Here is an 11,271-nt window from a genome sequence, read left to right on the forward strand (position 1 = left end):
GACCTCTTCCCATGCTCCCAGGATGTAGGTGTGCATTCCTGGAATGCACACCAAGCCTTTGCAGCCTGCTAAAGATCACACATCCTATCACTACACAATTGATTATACACCTCTAAGCATATATGGTTAAATATTTCTAAGCATAAATGACAATCAACAATACAAAACCTAACACTAGCAGTCCTTTTGCTCTATTTTCACCTGTAAAGCAGGAGAAGGGTAGGCGGAGGTTTACCCTGGTGCAGGTGTGCCACGGCGGTCAGTGGAAGAATCCGCGAGTTTCTCTGTGAATTTCCCGTTACGTCGTAGCGCACTCGGTGCTTGCTTGGAAGTTTAGGGGGTTTTTTTCACTGTAAAAATAAGTTTTCTTCCCACGCACAATGGACGCTAATGTTTTTGTCACTTTTTATGGAATCAAACTTAAAGTAAGGTCAGTACTTCCACGCTTTAAACGCTGCACGCTCATACTCTCTTCCGCACTCGATATATGATCCATTGTTGATCTGCACGCAGCTGTTGTCACGAACGTCACACTTGCTTACGTCACTGTCATGAGACATTCTAGCAAAAAAATCACGGTTTTAGTAACGCAGTAATGCAGCGTTCCTACGGGAAAGTAACGGTAATCTAATTACCGTTTTTGCAATAGTAATCCCTTACTTTACTCGTTACTTGAAAAAAGTAATCAGATTACAGTAACGCGTTACAAGTAACGCATTACTGCCCATCTCTGCCGAGGACACAGTTTTTTGGGTTTTTTTTCAAAAAAGGCAAATCTTTATTGAGACATAGCACCAGTCCAAGAAGACAGCAGAAAGCAAAGTTCATAAATATAAATAAGTAACACGGGATGAAAACAGGAAGACGGATAACAGACGTCACAGCAAAGATGAAGAGCAAATCAACACAAGTGTAGACGAAGCAGTGAGGCAGGGGACCAATAAAGACTGAACGCAATATACACAAGACAGAACTGTACCAAAATAAAACAGGAAGTGGAACAGGAACACATTAAACACACCAGACTGAAACACTATTGGAATACAGAAAGGTGAAAATCAGAAGATATTTGATAATGAAGAGAAGACCAAAACACACCAAATACTTTCATTGCAGATGGGCCATGAAACGCTGATGCTGTGTGTCTCAACAGATTTCAGCCAATCTGCATTTTACTTCCTACGCCTGAAGACAAACATCTCTTTCCACTCCTTATATTTTAGGGCTGACTTGTTATTTCAGTTCCACACATGTGAGTGATTGGAACTAAAACAGAGGGAAACATAACAAAGACAGTCTCTCTGGTTCATCCATCATTGCTGCTTATTGCACACGATGAATTGAACAGGGTAAAAACAAATACCTTCCCTTATAGCTCTGCTTCACTTACAGATCTATGCTTCCCTTATAGATGTCTTGATGCATGCTTGATCATCCAGGTAAGTAAATCTCCAAAAGTTGATTCTGTCCGTCTGGACGTAGCGTTTACTCCCAGTAGTTGGAGAACAAAAAGATTGTGGATAATTGGGACTCACGGATTTCTGGAGAGTCAGAGGCTTTCTAAACCTCATTAAGTATTACAAGAAAATAAAATCTGGTTTTCTTAACAATAAAAGACTCCAGACAGATTAATTCATGTACCAAAACACTGAGCCCATGTGTTCAATTTACAAAAAAAATGCACTAATTTGTAAATTATTTAAAACCTGTGTTTAATAAGAACAGTAAAAAAAATAATGTTTTTTTTAAATCAAACGTTGAAACTGAGAAAATTAACTTTTTTGATCATCCTTTTGTGATGAGATCTGGAAATACAAACTTTATATGTAAGCACATGTTGTTCCGCCAACTCTAAATGTCCTCCAGATTTATAATGCAGGAAGAATTAGTCATCAAACAAGAAGCTGTTTGGTGTCTGTTCAAGAAAAAGTATCTTCTGTAACAAATGACAGCCACAGAAGCAGAGGCTGCGATATGCAAATAAATAAAAGTGCAATGAAACTTTCTATTGTTTTAATCTTGATTCTTTTCCCTCCATACGTTTGTACTAAACTAAGTTAAATCTTAAACAGTTATCATTGATGTTTTTTAAACACCTGAAAGTCTAACAATTTCATTAAATCAGTTTTAAGCACAGGTTTACTGAAATTGTTCAGAGATTGAGTAATAAAGTATTTGGTGGTTAGACTCCAAGCTGAAGTGATGTAGGGCAGAGACTGCTGGTGATGATGCAGAAGATGGAAGATGGAAACGTGGCTGAGACTGTCTGAAAGTCAGGAGTAAGGTGAAGATGCTGTGCATGAGGGAAAGTCTGAAAGAGAAAGAAAGAAAGTCACAATAACAAAGTAGGAGTGAGAGGATTAAAGAGGTTGGGTATGGAGACTGGGTGCTTGTTTTAGAGACATGATGACAGAAATTACAGTTAAATCGCTTAATTCACTTTTCAATTCGATTTATTCATATAGCATCATATCACAGCCTCAAGGGGCTTTATATTGAAAGGTAAAGAGCCTACAATGCCACACACAAAACCCCAATAATCACATGACTCCCTATGAGCAAGAACTTTGGCGACAGTAGGAAAGGAAAACTCCCTTCTAACAGGAAGAAACCTCCAGCAGAACCAGACTCAGGGAGGGGTGGCCATCTGCCATGACTGGTAACGTGTGAGGGGAGAAAGACAAGACGAAGACATGCTGTGGGAAATGGAGCAGCAGAAATAAGCCAAACACTCAGGAATGCAGACAGATGTGCGGACAAAGCTCCCTCTGTGAGCAAACACTGCAATCAAGAGTGAAGTGTTGCGTTATTGTAGGTTTTTCAGTGTTTGGACCCTACTACTAATATCAAAAAATACATATACTATTATATAAGAGTTATATAAGAAAACCTTCGACCTGCACTACATTATCTGCCAATAGGGAATCTATATGATCGATAGCCAGGAATAAATACAGCCTTAAGTAGAAAAGAAGAGTTCAGCAGGTATGCAGAACAGTGGAGCCATAACTCATATCGCAGCAGTTCAACAGTTCAGGTCACTCAGATTTATTCATCCTTGTAACTTAAGAAAGGAGCTCAGTAACCCTTTGACACATAAGGAAAGAAAAAAATGAGCAAATGCAGCCAACGGACTCATAAAAACAACATGAAGGTCAATAAGCAGTAAAGAGGAAAGTCAATGATATTTTAGAAATGAGTAGACAGGAGTGCTCATGGAGGAGGCGAGGAGCAGTGGAAAGCTGGGAGATGAAAGGGTAACACAGAGCAACGAGAGCCAGATGTGTTGCCATTTAATTAAGGAAAAGGAAAAAGGGGAAGCCATTCAGGTCTCCAGTCAGGATAATTCAGACTGAAATGTAAATCCAAATCTTTGTAATATTAAGACACAGAGAATGTTTTTTACCATCAGTGAATGTTTATTTTCGGATGCGCCCGCTTGTTTTGAGATAAGTGTTTTGCTGGTGAGCCACCGGCATCTGCTTGCTGTTCCTCCAGTGGTCTAGTTAACTCTGCCACTAATCCAGCAGCAGAGCCTCCTCAAACCTGCTGCCTAGCCAAAGGCCGTCTTGGCGGTCTCGCTGGCACCAGACGGATGAGCAGCGGGCTGAATCACTGCAGGAAAACTAACTCCTGCGGCTGTTTGCAGAGACCTACTTAAATAGCGAGATGCGTGGAACATAATAAGGGGCACTAACATGGACATAATTGGGAAATAAACGCCCTCAGTCATTCGAAGTCATGTTTGTGGTCTGGCTGTAATACAGGTCTGAAAGTCAGTTAAATGAAACTCTGGTTGAGAGTACATTTTTGGAAGTAACTGATGGATTGCTGGGAAATATGTTCCAAACGTTTAACATGCCCAGGGAATACTAACGAATAGCAAACTAGCAGCAGAGACGAGGATTTTGATTGCGGGTCTGAAGCAGGGACTCAATTCTGACCGCAGAGCATCAATGTGCATGCTGTAGCCCAGACCTTCCCAAAGTGCGGGGCCCGTCCCCTAGGGAGGGCGCAGAGCCATGGCAGGGGGGGCGCAGTATGAAAAGGAAAAAAACAAAACGCTTGGACGCTGCACGGGCGCCCACAGAAACGCAAAGCAGGAGATGAAGCATCGCTGAATATGTTTCCAAACCAACTTCATTCTAAGCCAAAGACTAGAAAATATGGTGAAGCATATCTTCCCTTTGGTTTCACCTGCACAAGTGCCGAGGTTGGTCTCCCCTGCAGAATTGGTTTTCCCTTCTTGGGAGCAGCGCTGGGCTGTTCAAATCACGGACAAACAGTATCCCACATTCTTGATTTTTAGTTCACAAACACTTGTTGTAATGACTAACTACTCCTGATATTTTGGAGACGTTAGCTCTTTATACAGTAAAGTTACAGCGAGATAAAAATAATATCAGGCTGATCCTGACAATTTGTTCCCTGTTCAAATCACGGACAAACAGCATCCAGCAGCTGTTTATGTTTTTAAACCCATTTTGCACAGAGAGGCATTTTTTTGAAAAATGTATTGATAGCAATGTTGAATATTATTACACAGAAGAAGAAAAAAACAACTACATGTAAAATAAGAAGCTTCTGCCTTTGTAAATGGAGGGACAGTAACTGCTTGTAAAACCTGAAGACAGTCAGATTAACAGTAACAGTATTTCGTCTCTATCTGCCATTCTGCAATTCATCTCATGTAAACAATAACATGGCGTACAGCCTGACGTGAAAAGAGGCACATACCTTTGACGTTGCCAGACAAACTCTGTATTCCTCTGTATTCGTTTTAAAAATCCTCCGTTTTCGGTGATTCGAAACGCCGTTTACGTGTGGATGAAACGGCTGCGTTTTCAAAAATACTCGTGTAGGTGCGGACAGCGTAAAAGAGTTAGTAGTTTATTTTATTACTACCTGTCATTTATTGCAGTTTACCAGTTTACTTGTATTTACTTAATTGTTTACTAAATGTTTGAGGTGTGAAATAAACTGCAATGGAGCAAAATATGGGTGTGTGTGGTTGGAGGATGTGTTAATGCGCGAACGTTTTTCGTGTAAAACAAAGGGGGGCCCAGCAAAAAAAGTTTGGGAACCACTGCTGTAGCCGAATGCTCCCTGGTTTATCTGTTTGAATTATTTATCAGTGGTTACTGATCTCTACAGGTTGCTTACATGAAGCTCTGGCTGATGGTCTGTGAACGTTGCCTGATAGCTTAACCTCAAAAAGGATTGAACTGTTAAAGATTAAGATAGCTATTCATACTCTTGGCTGAACTAGAAGGGGAGTTTGTCATCTTTCCGACGTCTGTGGGTTGTTGTTAGTTCCACAAAGGAGATATATCTCTCTTAACTCCGTGTGCCATTTTATTTTGATCCAGAAAGTTAAAAATATACACTGTTTCGCAAAAAGTCTGGCCCAAATCTAAACACCAAACATAAATTTCTTCAGCGAAATTGTGTTTCTTCATTCTTCATTTTTCCAGCAGACATATTTCTGGCATCTCTCGACAGACAAAATCCTCAGTAGTGTTTCAGCAAATTGTAAATGAAGCAGTCTCAGAGGGGACTACACTCTCGCTCCCCCTCCCAGCCCTGATTTTAGACCAGCAGGGGGAGCACTCTGTGATGTGAGATTCTGGCCAATCACAGGTCGTTTCAGACCAGGCCAGGTGGGCATTAGAAAATCTGACAAAAGGAAAGCAGGGCTAGGTTGGGCTTGCCCACTTGTACATGGTTTAGTTTTATAATGTTGTATTGAGTTTCAGATATAAACTCAGTGTGCTGTGTTGAGAATCATTACCATTGTGCTCTGCAGCCTCTGTATGTGATGATCTCACCTGTGTGCCTTATTAGTGTAGCATAGGTCATCTTCTTCTTTGTCTGAGCTGCAGAATAAAACTCCACACAAGCAAACACATATCTGAGCGCAGTGGCCGTCCTAGCCTGTTTGGCGTCCTGGCCGAACACTTCCTCTGGCTATGCCTTTACCCCTAGTCTTAAGTGTATATTATTTTCTTACTCTTCTTATATACATTGTTTGTTTACTTGCACTGCTGTAACTGGAGCCTCGTCGTCTCGTCTCTCTGTATGTAGCGGAGATGACAATAAAGTTTACTTTGATTTCAGCAGCGAGCAGGCGCACCGAGAGCTCTAGCGCTCACTATATAGAATTTCGAAAAACCATCGGTGCAAATTATAAGTCTGTATCATAATGTCTGGTGTTTTCGTGTTTGTTGGGTTTTTTTTGTTTGTTTGTTTTATTTTGCGGGTTGGTTATTAGATGCTGCTCCAGCCAGCCAGAGAATCCCCCGCCGCCCCGCCCTCTCCTCCCTGTGCCGCATGCAGCAGGCGCACCTCGCAAACGGAGGGTGCCCTTACTCACAGCAAATGGGCAATAGAAAACCGATCGGTGCCTATGCCATTCCCAATATGCGCTGGCATGACGTCGGAGCGGCATGAGTACGAGTAATTTTTCTTTTCTTTTTTTCCGATGCCCGTGATGCCGCCCCCCACCACGCTGCCGCCCCGGGCAACCGCCCGTGTCCGCTACTGTCTGAGTGACTGACACTTGAATATGTTATTACATTTGATCAAATTACTCACCTTTAAAATATTATCACACGAGTTAATGGTACATCTGTATAAAAACTGCTGACTTATTTATTTAACTGTTTATGGTTTTTGCTTAATTCCTTTATTGTACACGAGTTAGCAGTTGCACAGTAAAAACAATGGCTGAAACAAGTTTTTAAGGAAGTTACACGCGCACATATTTGATGGATTTCAGGGTTGTGGAGAGATATATCAGTTTCAATGCGTATTTAAAAAAAAGCAGCATTGTTGTGTCTTTGGCCATAAATGAGGTGCAGATGCTTGATGTTTGTTTCTGTGATAGATAATTATGAACAGCTCAACTCTGGAGCAGTGTACCAACAGCTGTCTGCATGTGTTCCACAGAGGGAGTGAGAGTCATTTTTTCAGGGCCTGAGTAAGGTAACAAGTGCAAAAAATTAAGCCGAGCCACACAGCCAGCTTTCACCTGGAAGAGTGAGGTCTTAATCCACGAAACTATAAAATTGAGCTACTTTTAGCACAAGGTCAGAACACCCACAGCATCACATTCATATGTCTGCCTTCCACGACTTCATTTATCACATTACCTTGCAGATTTATCCTCCGACCGCTTGGAAGGGCATCATCAGAAGTTTTGAAACTACTGTGAAATGCCGACAGTATTGACAGAGAGCGTGTCATAGCATAATGTTCATTATAAAAGTGATATAAAAGGTGCGACTTCCAGAGATTTTGTACAATTATGTCTAATGTTCATGTTTATTGAAAGAAAAAACTGACAGAGGTGTGCTCACTGTCATGTATGCACAGAGTTCACACTCACATGCCAGTAAGAGCAAAGGTTTGAGACGAACAGTAAATAATCTGAAGACACATCAGTGCAAACAAACAGAACTAAATCGCAGCATCCTTTAAGCCAAAGTGTGAAAGCACTATGGCTCTTATATATCAGCACCATGCTCACAGATAAATATAGCTGCAATCAGAAAAGTGCCCAAAAATGACAATGATAACAATAATAACCTTTCTTAAATAACAGAGAGTAAATAATACACTGAGAAAGCTGGAGTCACCGACTGAGATCGCTCACCAAAGACGACGGATGACCTCTTTCTTACTCTTCTCACCTGTGACCTTGCTCAATGACCGCACAGGATGATCTGCTCCCAACACATCTGGAAATGTCAGCCACCATCATCACCGTCCTCAGTCATCATGTTAGTTTAGTGGTGAACTAAGTGAATATCATAATTTGTTGAGCTTGATACCTGTCACTAGTGTGGACAAACTCTCTAACTCAGTTTAGCTTCACCTGCAACAGCTGCAACAGTAAAAATACTCTTACACACTTCAAATCAAAACAAACTGACGCTAAGTATCGGTAAGATTTGGAAACACAGTCTTACTTTGGTTGTGATGCTAAAGCTTAATTAACAACTGCCATCTCTTCAAGAGGCCATACCAGGATGGATTTGTTATAATGGCTGTGATATTCTCTACAAACATACCAGCAGTCCAAAACGCAAAGCAGAATCCATGTGACTATACAGACTTGGAGCTTTCAGTGTCCAGTCTATACTATATGTGTTCTTCAGTGTGACATGTATTTGGATTTGATTCGGCTCAAAATCAAAATGCTGATAAGTTCCATGAAAGTCTGACTGGACATTGTCGCCTGTGGATTTCTGCCGTGCTGCCTGGAGAGCAGTGTAAACGGCATGTTTATTACTGCGGTCATCCAAAGGCTCTGATTAGCTTTAACTACTCTGCCTACAGACTGGGATTTATTACAAGCACCAGTGCATGAAACCCTGTTCAACCTCTCTTCTAAAAATTCCCTTAAATCTAAACAAGGAAATCTGTAAGCAGGTCCTTCCCGCAGGACAGCAGAACTTGCCTCCTGTGTCAAACCTATCTGTTGCACATTTGAAGGTGCAGATGTATATGGAACCAGAACTTTTAGGAGTTTGTTTACTCAGTCTTATAGGAAGATTGTGGGCACATCATCAGTTCCTCCCTCTGAACAGAAAACACCAAAATATGTCAGAAATGCCATCAGGCAGTGATTTAACTTGAAGCCAGTGTGGCTGCTGGCGTGATCATGCTCCGCTGCACAGACTCTGCACATATCTGATGACGGACAGGAGAACTGCGAGTGTGTTTAATGCATGTTTGCAGTGCCTCCATCATATCTGACAGTGAATATCTGACTCTGACTCTTCCAGCCAGCTGGTGCCTTACGGGTTTGGATCGGTGCGAGTGAGGAGGGAGCTGAGCCGCTGCCGCTGCACGGATTCAGAGGATGCTGAGTGCATGAAGTTCTGCAGCGTCCAGGAGAAACCAAGGTAAGCACATGTGACACACACACTATTGAAGACACATTGTGGACTGAGAACACTCAGAGACGTGTCCTCTCTTTGTCCTCAGAGCTGAGAACGCTCCTGTGAAGAGGAAGAAGGACAAACAGCTGAGAGGATACAAGACTGCATTCTGGGAAAAGAGGAGCAGACCTGCACTCAGACAGACCTGAGGAAGAGGAGGCCAACCAGTGACACCAGCCCCTCTGGATGAAAGTCCTTGATTTATGAATGAGAACAAATGGACTTGGCATGGACATGTACAGTGTGTGTTTGTGTAAATGTAACAACAGTGAAGCGTTAGGAGAGGAGTGCTGATCACTTACAAGCTCATCTTTCTAACATTTAGCTGGCATCCTGCCCTGCTCAGATTCTTTAGAGCTGAGGGAGTTGACTTTTCTGTTACCTGATGATTACAGCTTATTTATAGCACAGAAAGATGGAGCACATCTCCATCCAGGCTGGACCAGAAACCGCTCCAGACCGGCCAGTGTGTGTAAACCTCACATCTCTGAAATCATCCAAAGTTTAGAGTTTTTCCAAATGAGTTTCAAATATGTCGTCCACAGAAGCTACATAGGGTTGCTACCTCTGTGAAGGAGGTTATGGGTCATCTAAAGTAGATTCATTTGGTTGGTTTTTTTAACAGTCAAATACGATCATAAAATCTCACGAGGGTTTCAGGCTGGGTCGATCTGAGAAAACGATGAAGCAAAACCCCGAGGCCAGTAGAAGAGATAACTTCAATTTCAGGTCATTTAACACAATGAAATCACGTCAGAACAAAGTCGTCATTTCATTCGATCAAACTGAACTAGGTGGTGAATTTTTATTATTTAGAGAAAGACTTGACGAGCACAACAAATCTGATCAACCGTGAGTGTGCCGACCTCAGCAATCCACGACACAAAAAATGAGTTCATGAGCTTGTTTCCATGGATACAATGGTGATAAATTCTAAACTACTTGCAGTTACTCGTACAACCACAAGACGTCTGTGTTAGCAGTTCCTGTTTTTGCAGCTTTCAGCTTGAACAATAGCTGTGGATTAAAAGCTTTCAGACAAAAACACCATATTCACAGTGTTATGACTCTGAGTTACAGCTTCAGTGGTTTAATCAAAAAGTCAAATGTTTTAATCTGTATAAACTTTATTTAATCTACAAATTTTTAATCTAAAAATATAAAGACTCAGATATAAAATTACAATTTTATTCTTGAAATATGTCAGAACTTCAGCAAAACAGTAAAATGCTTTGACTCTTCTTGTGAAAATGCTAACTTATTCTTAAATATGTCACAACTTAGCATCACTTTATAATATTCAGACTTTTATCTTAAAACAAAGCAGCATATTTTAACTTTAATCCTGAGCTCCTGGATTTGTCTGAGTCTTCCTCGTGGCCTCGTGTTGTTCTCGGAGTTTCTCTCTGATTACGAATGAGCTGTTATGAACATCATGAAGTGTAAAATGTGAAGTGTTTTCATGTATTATTATAATTTTAGTTCAGCACACAGAGTGGCCAGTTTGTTCTAACAGGAAACGATGTGTCTGACTTTGAAGCTTTGAACTTCAGCTGTAGAGTCTGCTTTCTAATCAGTTAAATATGCGAACAGCTCTGTTTTTCTTTTTTTGTAATGTGGTTATAAAGTATAAAATGAACAGTTTTTCATTAATATTTTGGAGTTGTGAGATTTTGGTATAGAGTGAGGTCACTGCCGTGCTCTATCAGGTAATAAAAGTGAAGCTGAGCAGGTGCGAAAACAATGATAGACTGTTCAGATTACAAACATTATTATTATTATATATTTATTATTAACATTCTGTACATTCACCTTTATTTTAAAGGTGAATGTACAGAATGAGAAACATCATATGATTATTTCCACGTTTGCAGCGAGGCCAACTGTGAAAGCAAAAAAATAAATAAATAAATGAAATCTGTGTACGTGGAGGATGTGGGACAGATTCAGTCCTCTAAATGGAAGTCACCACCATTTCCATTCAACGGAGTGTCTGTGTTCTTGTGTTACTCTATTTTTTCTTAAAATAGAGCAAAGGTCATCATACTTGCCCAGGTCTAACAAACTAACGTTGGGAGTTTGACTCATTGACTTGCACCGTTGTTCTTCACTGTGGGGATTCAGGCTGGGCAGGTGTTCTGGTCGACCCACAGAGATTCAAATATGAATATAATCTGCCAACAGCTTTTACTTCACTCCCGTTTTTGTGGTTGGTCGTGGCAGCTGCACCCCAAATGAAATCACCACAGCCTGTTTGGGTGAGGGAATGATGCAGCCTGGTTCTCCCAGAGGTCACTTCCTGTTTAAGGAAGTTTCTTCTCTCCAC

General features: G+C 41.1%; 1 protein-coding gene across 1 annotated transcript in view; it reads left to right on the forward strand.

Annotated features, from left to right (window-relative positions):
- Positions 1–10,087, forward strand: part of LOC102204868 (endothelin-1) — a 28,887-nt gene extending 18,800 nt beyond the window's left edge. The window contains exons 3-4 of the mRNA XM_005732778.2: positions 8,790–8,909; positions 8,992–10,087. Coding sequence (XP_005732835.1) covers positions 8,790–8,909; positions 8,992–9,094 — 223 coding nt within the window. The 3' untranslated portion in view covers positions 9,095–10,087. The remainder of the gene's footprint in view (positions 1–8,789; positions 8,910–8,991) is intronic.
- Positions 10,088–11,271: the final 1,184 nt, after the last annotated feature.

This window comes from Pundamilia nyererei, unplaced genomic scaffold (assembly GCF_000239375.1).
Source record: "Pundamilia nyererei isolate P.nyererei 1_Seehausen unplaced genomic scaffold, PunNye1.0 scaffold00048, whole genome shotgun sequence".
Taxonomy (NCBI): domain Eukaryota; kingdom Metazoa; phylum Chordata; class Actinopteri; order Cichliformes; family Cichlidae; genus Pundamilia; species Pundamilia nyererei.